The sequence below is a fragment of the Hyperoodon ampullatus genome (assembly GCF_949752795.1).
Source record: "Hyperoodon ampullatus genome assembly, chromosome: 5".
Classification (NCBI taxonomy): domain Eukaryota; kingdom Metazoa; phylum Chordata; class Mammalia; order Artiodactyla; family Ziphiidae; genus Hyperoodon; species Hyperoodon ampullatus.
The window spans coordinates 136,141,068-136,156,826 of NC_136918.1; the positions used below are offsets into that span (position 1 = coordinate 136,141,068).

Sequence of the window (15,759 nt, forward strand, 5' to 3'; positions counted from 1 at the left end):
GAAGATCTTAGATGTTGCCTGTGATTCTTCTTCTATCCACATGGTACCAATGTCACACTACAAAAGACCATCCATTTGGCCAGATTGTCCTTTACACACACATTGTGATAACAAAACAACTTCGGCCCACTAGGTGGGCTCAGATTCAAGTGACCTATTAAAATATTTGTTTTCATTCCAGTCTGACACCCCCTGCCAAGCAAGCCCCACCAGTGACGCACAGTTCACCCACCCGGCCTTAGCTCATTTGTCCTTTAGGCTGGGCTGGTGGGTGCCCCCTTATTCGGTAGCAGTGTGGGCAGAGGTGGGGACCCCTGATAGTCACAGGGAGCTTTTAAAGAGTAGGAAATCTGGGGATTAGGCGGTACAGGTATTTTAGTTGGAAATGTTTCCCCACCGATGGAGCTACATATTTGCCATGACAGCCCAAGTCTTCATTCTGCAGCTCGTTGTGGATGAAAGCAGCCCAACTCTGGGCCCCTCCCACTCTGCCCCCGAAGGATTAAACAGCCTGAGCAGATAATGGCTGCCTTAAAAGGATCTTGCATGACTCAGATTAATGCATGCTGTCTGTCGCCCAGGTTGGCAGCTAAACATTATTTTTAAAAAAAAGAAAAGAAAACCTCCAGATGACAACTCTTTTCAGACAAGGTGTGGAGTCTGTCTGCAAAGGTAAAAGACAGACACAGCACAGGTCTCTCCGGCCAAAGGAAGCCCAGGTGGCGCTGGGGGTGGGGAGAGGGGCAGAGACCAGAGCTGAGCTGGGGGGGCGGGATTCAAGGAAAGCAGGCTCTCAAAGCAGCCACGTTTCTTTTAAGTATCCCAAACCCCTCCTGCCCACAGGTAGATGACAGCACTTTGCAGGCCTGGGCTCCAGGCTCGATTTCTCAGAAGGAGACCTGCCAAGGTGGAGGGCAGTCTCCCATGCTGTGCTCTGCCGCCGGTGAAAGCTCCTCTGGAATTCTCCTGGGTCCACCCTCCAGGACAGCGCAGGGTCATGCTTGGGTGCTGAAATGGGATGTGGTTTTTATCTCCTTCATACCCTCATGCCATGAAATGCCCTTCCATGGCTCCTTGGCTGACTGAAGTCCAGGCTATTCAGAAGTGTGACTGTGAGACGGGATTTGGGAGGGCACATGTTACTCATTCCTATAAAAAAAGAAGTCACCCTTCCATCTGAACTGGTCAGCCAGAACAGCTGGCCCCTAGGGCTCTTGGACTCTAAGGTGCCGATGATCTTGGGTGCTGACCAAGTCAAAAGACTTATGAAATAAATTCCAAGGGACAGACCCACAGCAGGGACATTTCCAAGAAAAACAGTAATTGCTTCAGATGTAGACCACAGCCAGTGGGCAGAGCAGTGCCAACAAGAAGAAGAAACAATGAAAGATGACAAGTGCCTTTGGAAGCAGACCAGTACTGAGGGGACTTCTACAACAACCACAAGCTGAATGGACTTCATAATTCCTACACTAGTCCCTTAACTCCTTAGCCCGGCAGGTGCCATGAAATTCTTGGCAACAGTGGCTGAAAATAATGTGGAAACTGGGCAACGAAGTTGGCTTTCCTGTTCTACTACCTCGCCCAAGAAGACAGTTCTGAAATGGGGGGCAGTGTGGCCCTCAGGACATTTGGCAACGTCTGGTGATTTGAGGTTGCCATGACTGGGGGTGCTGCTGGCATCTAGAGGCCAGAGACACTGATGAAGGTGCAGTGCACAGGACTGCCCCCCGACAGTGAACAATTATTGGGCCCCACGTGTCAGCACTGTTGCTGTTGAGAAGCTGAGAGGGATTCTGTGAAGCTCTGAGAAGACGCTGAAGCCTTTGGGGAAATCTCAAATAATCACAATCGTCCACAAAACACAACATTACACCACACGTAAAATGGCAGACGCAGTGCCTTTGCCCCTTCGCCTGCCCCTAATCTGCTATAATCTGATTCCAGGAGCTGAAAAGCAAAAACAGCCGCCCTTCCACAGAAGTGTGTTCTCAGGCTTCCTATTGCTGAAGTCCTCTGAAGTATTTTCACAGTCTGGTCCAGCTCCAATTTCAAAGCCCCAAACAGGGAGTCGCTTCTTTTTGCTTTCAACAAAGGAATTTTTCTCTATAACTCTGATTTCCCTGTCCACAAGCAAAGGAGAGTGCCAAGCCCAAAGGTCTCATAGGTTAAATGACTAGGTTTAATGAGCACATATTAACGACAATTATGCCAACCACGACACCTGAGCTTTCCAGTCTGTTCCTCAAACCTGATACAAGCGGCTCTTAGTTGGGAGTGTCCCATTGGGGTAGATGTGCGTCCCACTCCACGTGTGCCCCAGTGCGCTGTTCACGTGGCCTGTGAAAGCTCGCCACAAGATGGATCAGTCCCATCTGAGGCCCAGAAGCTGACTGCTTTGGCCTTTTCTGTCACTGACCCTTCAGCTGCCACCTGTGCCTGCCAAATGTGAGCACCCCCAAACGCCCAAGGAATCCACTTTTCCAAGCCACTTCTACCTTCACATCTGTACGTAATCTCTGCCTCTGAGTGTCAAGGAAAACCAGCGCGTGGGCGGGAGACTTAGAGATAGACAGCCTTGTCTTTAAACCGTACTGTATCCAGTCAAAAATGACTGCCACCCCCTTCGTGCATCTCGTCTGGTCTCCAGAACCTTCCACTGCAGCCGGACTTCAAAGAGTGTATTTGCAAGCAGCTTACTTGAGAGTCGACTGGAAAGCTCTGCAGAGAGGGTTGTCATGCCGCTGGCCCGTCCAGGCGAGATGGGTGTTGCTGGGTGGACAGAAGGAGAGGCAATGGGTCCCAGGTACTGGTAGGACTGCTCGTAGGACCATGGTGGGGACGGCTGGATCTGCCTTGTATCTGCAGAGAATCAGGGAGGTCACTTACATGTAGAGTGGGTCAGGATTTAGAAAAATAAAATCTTTTAATAAAAAACCAGCTACTTTTGTTTAAATCTAATACATGTTTGTGGCCTGTTTACCAGTGTTTAATAAGCCTCCTTAAGTCCCAATATTTGCTTTTGTCTGATGATTTCCCCCCCATACGATACTGAAATATAATTTATGTTTGATTCTTGAAAATTTTCCTCTGCTAACTGTTCCTTCCAAAGGTTTTCTTTAATCACACTAATGATGAGAGAGGCTGATTATGCTTTCCAGGTAGAGTGTTAACATTCAGACTGTTGACTGCACGTATTGACTGCCCAGCTTTACCAGTAGTCATGGTTATCATTATCAGGCGACCATCCGTCTCTCTGTACTCAGTAAGCGCAAAAGAATGCAAGGGTTTGGGTCTCTTTTTTTGTACCTTTGGCAAAAATATTCTGTGGCTTTTAAATGTTTTCTGTTCAGGTGAACTCTCTCCCAAGGATAACTGAAAAGAAAGTCTGGCTAGGAAACTGGCGACGAGGCCTGATGACTAGTTCACAAACCCGGCAGTGCAGAGCTGCCTCTATCAACCCAGACTAACAGAGATGTCTTCCACTTTTTCTCAAGACCTCAAGTTTGCAACTTTTAAAGGGCAGAATGTTGAGCAAGTATTTTACAGGTTGCCATTAAAAGAGGCCTGGTTTGCAATGAGGTGAATGGACCTAGAGTCTGTCGTACAGAGAGAAGTAAGTCAGAAAGAGAAAAACAAATACCATATGCTAACACATATATGTATGGAATCTTAAAAAAAAAAAAAAAATGGTTCTGAAGAACCTGGGGCAGGACAGGAGTAAAGATGCAGACGTAGAGAATGGACTTGAGGACACGGAGAGGGGGAATGGTAAGCTGGGACGAAGTGAGAGAGTGGCATGGACATATATACACTACCAAATGTAAAATAGGTAACTAGTGGGAAGCAGCCGCATAGCACAGGGAGAGCAGCTCGGTGCTTTGTGACCACCTAGAGGGGTGGGATAGGGAGGGTGGGAGGGAGGGAGACGCAAGAGGGAGGAGATATGAGGTTATATGTATATGTATAGCTGATTCATTTCGTTATAAAGCAGGAACTAACACACCACTGTAAAGCAATTATACTCCAATAAAGATGTTAACAAACAAACAAACAAAAAAAGAGGCCTGGGTGAGAAAAGAGACAAAGATCTGACTTCGGAAGATTTAGGTAAAAAGCATTTTGTAAATTTGACTCCAGCATTCATAGGAGTCTTAGTTTTCAAAAGCATCATACTGTTTGCAGAGGAGGAAAAAAATATCCAACACCTGCTATTCTTAGGCAAAATGTGTAAGAAAATTTAAAAATCAACCACTGTCTCACCATAAGATAGCTTTACATTTCTGTCTTAGAATTAAACGTTAATTTTCTCTTTGTGTTCCACCTTCTTTGTAGACAAAGGTGACAGCAAACTACACTAACTCCAAAGGGTCTTCATAGCCAGGAGTTCATGATGCTGGGAGTAAATACAGAAAGAGCAAAGTTCCTTAGGAAAACAACAGGTGTCAGTTTTCTGTGTGTCGTGACATAAAGAAATGAGTTATTCCTACTCGTTATACATTGTCCACACCTCCTCCCTCTGGGGCTTTTCACTTCCAGTTAAAGTGTCCCTTGTCTTTTATGCCTTTGAAGCTGTCACAGTGGAGAACAGAATCAAGTAATTGGAGATCCAAGTCTGCCTTCTTACTCTTTTCCCGAGAGCCCTCTACCCGGTTTCCCTCATACTGATCTACTTCTTTCTTTTCTTTAAAATAACTGACATTTTAATTTTGAATTTTGAAGAACCTGGGGAAATATTTTAACTTAGAATCTTTGAAATCTACTATTAAAGAAAGGTCTTCATTTTCTTCTGAACTTTAGAGAATTGAGGGGATGGCAAGGAATAAAGAGCCGGTCCATTCCAGACTCAGTGGAAAATAAGTGTTCAACTACAGTCAGAGATCCTGCATAATCTTACAGCTAACAGTGTTTCCAGCAACTGAAAGCAAATAGCAATAGCAGATTGTTTAATATTCCCATACTGCTACAAGTATTTTGCTCCAAGTGAAAATAAAATTATATACTCAGATATTTTCCATAAGACATGCACATGTCCTGGATACACGTATTTACAAAGTGAATATATATAGTACTCGAATATTTTAATCATTTAAAAAGCAAACAGAAGAGGTTTTATAATTGTCATAAGGCCCTCTGGGTGTGAATTGCGGTACAGTAATTCATGTGTTGTTGTGTAGACAGCCCAGCACCCCTAACCCTATGTCTAAAACCACAGTAAGCATAAAGTATTATGCCATGATTCATGCTCTTTCATGTTTTACTGTAGTGAAAAAGTTGTGCTAGGCTTTTCTAAACTCATAATTAAACCATGCAAATGTTGCATAATGTTTCACAGCCTTTTAAAAATATGCTTTGGTAAAATGATCCTTATGATTAAAGTCCAGGTTCTATGATTTTTTTTTAACACAGAGTTTCAAATTCAACATCTTCTTACTTCACACCACAACTCAGCCTTTCAGTGCTAGTTGGGGGACAGCACTAAAAACCCAGTGACCCCTGATCATTTTTCATATCTGTGACCACAGTGAACTGTGTTTGGCTTCATTGGCAGCCGTGGGCCAGAAGGTGGTGATGGCGAGCTTCTCATGTCGGAGTTTCGCGTGTTTTCTTCTATTACATGGATTATTCATTAAAACAAAAACAAAACAAAACAAAAAACGAAGGGCCAATAATATGGTTTGCTGAGTTTACTATTGAGTTACCATTCTTGCCATGATGGGGCCAACGTGAACACAAGAAGGCAAGTATGGAAGTGACAGTGCTGTGGGCCACCCGAGCACTGGACTGAGAGGCAGGAGACATGGCCTCTGGCCCGTATGTGTGATGACCCTGGGTTACTTGCTTACCCTTTCTCATTCTCATTTCTGAAAGGAGATGATCTCTAAGCCCCTTTCAGTGGTGACAGTGCAGGATCCTAATTCAAATAGGTCCCAAACAGTACTTCTCTGCCTAACGCGTATGTTAAACAGAGTTAGGGAAGAATCAGGTGGGTGTTTCAGGTGAAGAATGGTGCTTGTAATAGTAAATATGTGTATTCTGGGAAAAGGAAGTAGGACAGGGATAAGATGGGGGTTATCAAGAAAAAAGTCATAGGCTGAGGAAGAGAACCACTGTCCGTCATTCTTCAGAGGATGGCTGCTTGTTCTTGAAGGGAATGCCTCTGATAGGTCAATCCACCAAAAAGAACAAGTTTATTGAAACTTGCTATGTGCCAGGCATGTGCTAATTTATGAGTAAGACCAATATGGTCCCTGTCCCATTGGAACTTAGTGAAGATCCCAGGACTGTATGATGCTTGGAAAGGCTTTTTCCTGTTGCATTAATCATGCTGAGTTACTTCATTCATTCCCTCTTAGGCTCATGAAGTTATTTACTTCCTCACTCGTTCATGTTGCCAGTGAACTTTTTGCTTTATTAGGGCCACTGTTTTGGGAACTCAGTAGTGAGTGGATTATAGTCCTTGCCTTCTGGAGTTATGGCTAGTGGGGGCTGTATCCAGGTGAACAGCTGGATTACCTTCCTAAACAGGACTTGCAAACAGCCGTTCCCAAGTTAGAGATAAGAACCCTAGTGGTATTTATTACATGCTTTGTTATACCTCTGAGAGGAAGAAACAAGGGAAAGCACTTAATTTAAGTGATAAACAGATTTCGGTTTGCATTCTCCCTTCACCATAAACTAGCTGAATGACCTTGGGCAAGTCACTGATTTTCTCGGATACATAGTTTTCCTACTTCAAAGGGTAATAGGGATAAGTGAGATAAACTGTATATAAAGTGGATATCACCGTTTTTGGCCATATTAAATGCTCAGTAAGTCTGGCTAATTTTTATGATTATATTATTAAAAAGGAAAAGAAATCCGTGCCAAGGGACTTACTGATATTTATTGGTAAGGCTACACACACCTGCTCCAGGATGAGACTCAGGTAACACTGTTCTGTTCACTGAAAAAAGGCTGACGCGCAGAGTCTTCAGCACTGGAGAAGAACTGGACTCGGGAGATTAAGTGGTAAATGGGCAAGAAAACTGGAGAGTTGAGGTGAGGACGGAGAAGGTGAGGATCCAATCTCAACCAGCTCATGTTTCCATTAAAAAAACTACTGGATTAGAAAATTTAAGTTTGAGTCTGTCTGCATCCTGTTTTTTCCAGGGTACATAATGTTTTGATGTAGCTGCTTTACTGAGGCCGTTTTACGATGGGTTATTTTTAGCTTTTTGATCCATCAAGTAGTGGATAAAACAGCCCCCTTCCTCTGAGATCCTGAGCCCCACTCGTTTCCATTTGAAATGAGGTCAAAGAAGGGGGGGAGTTAGGAATAAGGGGGGTTGAGGCTAGTGGTGAGCTCAGAGGTATCCATAGCATATATAAGAGATAAGAGTAGAGTGCTTTTACCTTTGATGCAGTAATATCAAAATGTCTTCAAAGTAAAAAATGACCCTATCAGATAATTCAAGTCAAAATGTTCTGCTGGTTCCAAGTTCAGCTCTGAAATGTCAAGAGCTCAGAAGTTATTGCTCCCATCTTTACAACAAGAAAAAAAAAAAAACCTAAAACTGATAATCCACGATTTTTCTCAGACCTAGTAGAGAATTGAGGTCATAGGGCAAACTGCCACCCTGAAATCTTGAGAGAGGTGAATACAGAAAATTATGCTGAGGTGTGCTTGCTGGGAGCAGAAGCCACTGAAGCCATGAACTGGTAGGAACATTTAAATGGTAATTTTGACAAATTGTTGGAGGCTGAGTATAGTGTGAGAGTAAGAAACTCCTGAGGGCTGCATTCTTGTCTGTGTGTATGGGGCCGGGGTAGGGACACTTTCATGGGTTTTTCATTTAGGGACTCCTCCAGCTCTGCATGGGATCCTGTATAATAGCAGCGGGTTACAGCTGAAGGAGCTGCAAGACAGACTATTTAAGGAAGGGTTCTTGGGGAAAGCCCAAAGACAAAAACAAAAACAAGGACATTAGTGGAATTTAAAGCCTCTGGCACCTTCAGCTACAGCAAGCATTAAACACAGCCGAACTCCTAGTTAGATGAACATAAAATCTCACACCGAAGGCCTATTTACTTCTGTTCCTGTTACCTGATACATCGTATCCAGCTTCCAAATCATAAATAAGGCACGACAGAAGGCAAGAAAAAAATCTGAAGAGAGAAAACAAGCGTCAGAACCAGACTCAGATGTGACATAAATTTTGGAGTTATCAGACAGGGAATTTAACTGATCAATATGTTAAGGGCTCTAGCGTGCCACAACTACTGAAGCCCGCACACCTAGAGTCCGTGCTCTGCAAAAGAGAAGCCACCGCAATGAAAAGCCTGCGCACCGCAACAAAAGAGCAGCCCCTGCTCTCTGCAACTAGAGAAAGCCTGTGCATGGCAACAAAGACCCAACTGAGCCAAAAAAAAAAAAAAAAAAAAAGTTAAGGGCTCTAATGGAAAAAGAAAACAGCATGGAAGAACAGATGGGTAATGTAAGCAGGGAGAGAGAAACTCTTAAGACTCAGAAGGAAATTCTGGAAATGAAAAACACTGTAACAGATACGAGAAATACCTTTGATGGCCCCATCAACAGACTGGACATGAGTGTGGAAAGAATCAATGAAATACGAAAGAATTTCAATGAAATTGAAAATATGTCAATAGAAACTTCCCAAACTATAATGTAAAGAGAAAAAAGAATGAAAAACAGAAAAAGAACATCCATGAACTTTGGGACAATTTCAAAAATGTAATATATGTGTAATAGAAATATCAGGAGGAAAAGGAGAAAACAGAGTGGAAGAAATACTTGAAGTATTAATAGCTGAGAACTTAACAAAATTAATGACAGACACCAAACCACAGAGCCAAGAAACTCAGGGACTACCAAGCAAAATAAATACCAAATAATCTACATCTAGGCGTATCATATTGAAACTGCAGAAAACCTAAAGACAGAAAATCTTGAAAGAAACCAGAAAGGAAAGGTGTGGGGCAGATACCTTGCCCAGACAGGAGCAATGATAAGAATTACTTCAGACTTCTCTTCAGAAACCATGCAAACAGAAGTAGAGTTTAGTAAATGAACTGTTGAAAGAAAAAAGCTACCAACCTAGAATTCTATATTCAGCAAAATTATTCTTCAAAGGTGAAAGAGAAATAAAGCCATTCTCTGACAAACAAAAACTGAGCTAATTTATCCAGCAGACCTGTCCTGCAGGAAATGTTAAAAAAAAGTTCTTCAGGGAAAAGGCAAATAATATACGTCAGAAACTTGGATCTACATAAAGAAAGGAAGAGCATAATAGAATAAATGAAGGTAAAGTCTTATTTTTCCTATTCTTAATTGATCCAAAAGATAACTGTTTAAAGTCATAATAGTAATGTATTGGATTGTAAGAGATAGATAAGTGAAGTGAATGACAGTACTGACAGAAATGGGAAGGAAGAAGTGGTCTTGTGTTATCTGATGATGACTTACATTCATTACACATGTATTTTGCAAACTCTAGGACAACCACTAAAAACATTTTTTAAAGTATAACTGATACACGAAGAGCAGAGATAAAATGGAATGGAATCAAATAAAATGCTCAGTTAAAACCAGAGAAGGCAGAAAAAGAGGAGAAAAGAAGAATAGGTACAACAAATATAAAACCATTACAAACATGGTAGATGTTAATCCAACTATATCAGTAATCATTTTAAATATGAATGGTCTAATACATGTACCAACTGAAAGAGATTGTCAGAGTGAATTAAAAACAAAACTATGTGTTGTCTACAAGGAACCTACTTTAGAATGTCAGGTTGAAAGTAAAGGGGTAGAGAGAGACTGGGCTAACAGTAATCAAAAGAAAGCCAGAGCAGCTATATTTTACACAAAACTGACTTCAGAAGAAGGAAAAATTTTAGGGAAAAACGGGAATTACATGAAAAAGACTATATATGTAATATATATATATATACACACACACATATATATATAGTCTTTATGTAACTGAATCACTTTTCTGTACAGCAGAAATTAACATTGTAAATCAACTATACTTCAATAAAATACATTAAAAGAAGAGGGGACTTAACACGATGAAAAATGTTATGTCTAAGAAAACATAACAATCCTTAACGTGTATGCACCTAACAGAGTGTCAAAAGACATGAGGCACAAACTGATAAGACGACAGGGAGAAAGCGAAAAATACACAGTTACAGCTGAAGTCTTCACAGTCCTCTTTCAGTAATTGATACATCAGGCAGGCAGAAGATTAGGGCACAGCTCATCTGAACAGTGCTACCAACCAGCTTGACCCAATGAGCATCTTTGGAAAATTCCATCCAACAGCAGCAGAGTGCACGTTCTTTTCAAGCTCACAGGGAACATCCACCAAGATAGACCATAAAACACACCTTAAAATTAAAAGAACAGAAATCATACGAAGTATACTCTCAGGCCACATGGATTTAAACTAAAAAGTCAATGACAGAAAGACAGCTGGAACATCCTCGAATATTTGGAGCTTCAACAACACACTTCTGAATAACTCACGGGTCTAATAAGAAGTCTCAAGAGAAATTAAAATGTATTTTGAACTGAATGAAAATCCAACACCACAATTTGTGGGATGCAGCGGAAAGCAGTGCTTAGAGGGAAATTTATAGCATCTTAATGCATATATTAGAAAAGAGGAATGATTCAGAAGCGATGAGCTTCCACCCTAGGAAACTAGGGAAAAAGCAAAATCTAATGCAAGCAGAAGGAAAGGAATAATAAAAATTAGAAATCAAAGAAATCGAATACAAGAAAGCAACAGAAAATGAACAAAACCAAAAGCTGCTCTTTGAAAAGTTTAAAATGCCCTACTTTGGGGCTTCCCTGGTGGCGCAGTGGTTGAGAGTCCGCCTGCCGATGCAGGGGACACGGGTTCGTGCCCCTGTCCGGGAAGATCCCACATGCCACGGAGCGGCTGGGCCCGTGAGCCATGGCCTCTGAGCCTGTGCTTCCAGAGCCTGTGCTCCACAATGGGAGAGGCCACAGCAGTGAGAGGCCTGCGTACCTCAAAAGGAAAAAAAAAAAAAAAAAAAAGTCCTACTTTGTCCTCATGTTCCCGCAGGGCCATAGAAGAGGATGGCCAGAGACACCTCCTGGTTCTCTGAGCACCTACGTCTGTGGGCTTTTTAACACCCACCCTCAAAACCTGGGTCCCCTAAGGCACACAGGCACACACATGCTGGGTGACCTCAGCCTGGGGCCAGAAGGTTGATGGGTTCTGTTGTTGGTTAGAGTTAGAGTTAGCCCTTTCCTTTGGCTATTTAGCTGGTATCTTTAAAGACCTGATCTTTCAGACACCTTTCAGAGCCACTTAAAGACCAGACAAGTTGCGTATAAATCAGGGCCCCACTGTTTTTAAGAGCCAAACCTAAGTGGTGAACATATAAACCCTCCAGGCGGCTCTGGTTTTTTCCCTAGAGGGTTTTTTCCCCCCTTTCAGCTTGGAACGTGGCAGGGCAGTTCCCAGGGTGCCCTCCAAGTTCACCTCAGTCGTGGGCAGCTGGTGTAATGCCCTCTTGGATGCCTGAGAACACACAACAGGATGTGACTCAAGACTCAGAGATGTGAGTCAGTTTCTAGGGCGATGTGTCAGGGCGAGCCCTGGTGGTGGCTTGCATCTCCCTGTCTGGGACTCCTGGAAGAAAGATCCGGGCTCCCCTGTGAACAAAAAAGGTGCCCCCAGATGCTCCGCTGCTACCTTCAGAACCATGTGATATCAGCTTTCACGGCCCCAGGGCCTGCGTCCTTCTCTGCTACGAAAGAGGCATTTCCCTGAAAGTCCCACTGTCTGTCTGAAGCGCTGTTTCCTCCGGCCTGTGCAGTACAAGTGTAGCACAGAACAACAAGCAGGAATAGTGGTGCACCCAGGCAGAGACACTAATGAGCCTGGTGTTGCTATCAGTGAAACACCCTGCTAACGTGAGTCAGTTCCCACCAGCTCTGGATCCTGGAAAAAGAAGTTGTGAAAGAGCTCCGGTATCTGCCAACCGTTCGTCTCTGCTGGCCAAAGACATCTTGGTTAGTCATGGACAGCTAGGCTGCGTTCATTGTTGCAGCAATTACTCTGAAGGGAAGCATCCAGCACCAAGCCGGGGCAGAGGCCTGCCTGGGGATGCTGCGTGTTAAAGGCCGTTAGGGTCTTGAGGGATCCTGTCCTCATAGCCGACCGGTGGGCCCGGGAGGTGACAGGCTACCTGCGGGAGGACAGAGGGGAGCTGTGTGGCCACGTCCCTACCCCTCACTGCCTTGGGGACCCTTCCTCTTTACCTGACCGGGAGAGGCTCCCTGGCTTTGTGGTCGGGGCGCTGGGAGTCCAGAATGCTGGTTCCTAATGTGAGAGCCACTGCCAACTCCCGCGGCGGCTCACCACGGCCCTTTCCCTCTCAGACCTTTGTTTCTTCATCTCTAAAAATGGGGGTAACCAGACTCACCTGCCTCGCAGGTGTGAGAGTTAATTACTGTTCGTGGAGCAGCTTTGAGAGCCGCGGATGAAAGGCGCTCTGTAAATGCAAAGAGCTATTCCTCGTTAGACGTGCCAGACAGTTCCCAGGGTAAACAGTCCAATCCAGCCACGAGGCCTCTCCCCTCGGTCAGTCTGAGCCGTGTCTGGAAAAAGGCTCTGGACTCAGGCACAGTTGTCTCCGAGGCAGGGTTTGGGGACAAGTCACTGGCTTCTAGAAAAGATGGGGGTCTGGATAACACCTCTGATTCTCTGCCAGCAGTGACTCCCTAAGTCTGGGGGAGAGTGGCCTTCAGGTCACACGGGGTGCAGGGATCTTGGTTCCAAGAGGAAGGAAGGCACCTTCTGGTCTCTGCTCCGTCTTCCCTCGCAGACAAGTTATTTCCCTGGCCTTTGTCAGACAATCATCCATTGCAGACACCTTCCCGTCAAGATCTTCACCCTCACTTTCCGAACCTCTGTCCCCCCGCCCCCATACACACTTTCCAGGCCTGAACTGATTCTACAGATGGGCTGGGTACATTCCTGTAAGGCCAGGCCATCACGGGCATGTTCAAATTATTCCACGACCGCCCTGCTAATTTCTGTCCATTCCTCCATGTCTGTCTCCTCCAACAAAAATCTCAAAACATGGAGGAGGGTAAAAATGGCTCTCTGCTCCCAACCACTCATTCTCCAGCACCCTTGCCCCCTTTGCTAGTTCCCGAAACGGATGAGCCAGAGATACCTGTCGAGGGCTGGGAAATCTCAGGCAGCTTCTAGCTTGGGACCGAGTCCCCGGTGCAGAAATGAGCCACTCATAGGAGCCAAATTACTGACGCCTCAAAGCGGGACGCTACCAGCGGGAGAGGTACGGCACCCCTAGGACTGCCCACAGCTAAAGAAACTTAATTTGATGAAGGAACATCGCACCGAGGGCAGCACATGCTCTAAAGAGGACGGTGCAGGCTTGAGAGCCTTGTTCCGTGGCCCAGGGCGTGAGACTGTCAGAGCCAAGCTACAGTCCAGGCTGACCACCGAAGGCCGTGTGTCGATGGGGTGGGAGGGGAGCCTACGGGACTCCCCGGGGTGGGGTGGGGGAGCAGCCATCTCTCTAAGTAGATACAGTAACAGCCGTCCCTTGGGCAGATCCTATCAAGTAACGTGGCTGAAGCTTTGCCAGGGTCCTTGAAATGCCTCAGGGTGGCAGCAGGCAAGAAAAAAAGAGTGATGTTATCACTGGGGCCTCAGAGGCCATAAGATGACTGCCGCTGCCCCGCCCCTGCCCCGTGAGTTGTCGGTATTGGAGGATGCTCTTAAGGACGTCTGACGCACAGCAGGTGCCCGTGAGGCCATCCTGCAGCCTGGCTGCCTCTGAGCGCCACCCACCCGCTCCCGCTCTGTGCTAAACTTTTTACTTCAGCACTTCTGCGGGTTTGTAAAAAGTTAGGACCTTTTGACAAATTCTGTTGTATTATTATTATGAGATTTATTTGTTGCAAAGTCATGATGCAAATCCATTCCACCATACTTTTCGAGCTCCAGGCTGTAGCCTACACACACATTTTAGAGTGGCTCGAAGCCCGGCCAAGCAGCCTCTGTGTCTTGTGCTCTCATGTGACATGTGCCTCAATGCACCCGTACTGGATTTTACACCAGACACTCTGATTTTAAGCAGCAAACTCGGAAACGTGGCGTTCTAATAAAACCAGAAGAAGAACTCTCATGAATGGGGGAAAAGGGAGTGCAACAAATGCCGTCTAGAGAATGCTGGAAGAGAACACAAAAGACACTGAACTCCCCTCTGGTTTGTGTTGTCTCCAAACATTTCCAAGTTTTGGGAACCTCGTTCCCGAGCTGCCCCGCAGGGAGAAAGGGCCTGGACGAGGGCACGAGGGCAGGGTTTGGGGGTCTGAGAGATGAGGACTGAGCCCCGGCTCGCCCCTCACTCACCCTGTGCTGAGGGCAGCAGCTGACGCCCTCGGAGACTCAGTTTCCCCACCTGTGAGGGGCTTGGGGGGATGAAACGGCATCCGGACTCCAGCGTCGTTAATGCACCATCTGGCTCCTAGTAAAGCTCCTCTCCCCTGTCCCCTCAAAGAGTCCGTGTCCAGAGGGCCTGCTCCGGGCCCCTCAGGCCCGAGTGCCCCATACGAGGGAGGAGGGCGGGCACAGCCCACAGAGCTGCCAGGATGAGGCCCGCCTCGGCCTCGGCCTCGGCCGGAGGTGCAGAACGCCCTCAGCCCCTCACCTGGGGAGACATGGTTTCACCATCGACGGGAGCACCACTCCCGCGGCACCTGCACAGACTGCCAAACCGAATACAAGCCCCTTTCCGCCCGCCGAGCACCAGCGTCGCTCAGCGGGAGCACCCCGCCGCCCTGCCGTGCGGAAGGCGCCCGCCAGCCGCTGCACGGAAACCGGAGAGCTGAGCCTTGGAAACGGAGGATGCGCGGTTCTTCACCTTCGGGGCTGGGATTCAGGTTGAATGGCAACCGCTCGCTCTCTAATAAGAGCTTCCGTCCACACTCCCAGCCTGAAGAACGTTCTGCCAAGGGAAGTGCAGTGACGCCCAAGCCGGGGCGCCACCCCCCCCCCCACGTGCTCGCCGGCCAAGGCAGCGGCTGCCTCTGGTTCTCCCGTCCCCCCACCTGTCCCCACCGGCCTGTCCCAACTTCCCCTTCCCGACCCACACGCTCCTGGTTTTCCTTTCCCACACATCAGGCCCGGGCTCCCGGGATTCCCAGCAGCAGGACCAGGAGGCCAGACCCCGCGGGGGCATCACCCGCCCGCATCCCTCTAGCACCCTTCCTCGGGGGGCATGAGCACACTGCGCCTGCCTCGAGGGGGCAGCCAGCACTGCCTGGTTCCTGGCCGTCCCTTCACATCCGACACTCTGCACGTCCACGACGCTCTGGGAAGGTCTCTGTATGTACAGAGCAATAGATTTCTCCCTCTTAAAGGGCGCTGCCATCCCAGCTGGCCCCGACCCTTTTCTCCTCCCACTCTGCTGTGCCTGAAGTAATGACACATCGAGACAGCCTGTGCTCGTCACATAAGGAGGGCCCTTACCCCCGACGCTAGAGACAGAAGACGCTGCGATTCGCGGACTCCCATCTTTTCGGTTGGGAGATGAGACCGGCAGTCCTGAGCCCAGTGTCCTGCTTCATTCCTAGAACGTGACACCCTACAGCGCCACCAGCTCTGGTTCACTTTTTTTTTTTTTTTTTTCTTTTTTCGGTACACGGGCCTCTCACTGCTGTGGCCTCTCGGGCCTCTCACT

The 15,759-nt window shown here is 46.5% G+C and overlaps 1 protein-coding gene across 3 annotated transcripts in view; it reads right to left on the minus strand.

The window, feature by feature from the left end:
• Positions 1 to 15,759, minus strand: part of RUNX1 (RUNX family transcription factor 1) — a gene marked incomplete at its 5' end in the record, with an annotated part of 243,389 nt that overhangs the window by 3,480 nt on the left and 224,150 nt on the right. For all 3 annotated transcript variants that reach the window (XM_079704989.1, XM_079704988.1, XM_079704987.1), the window contains one exon: positions 2,701 to 2,862. In XM_079704989.1, the coding sequence (XP_079561115.1) occupies positions 2,701 to 2,862 (162 nt within the window). The remainder of the gene's footprint in view (positions 1 to 2,700; positions 2,863 to 15,759) is intronic.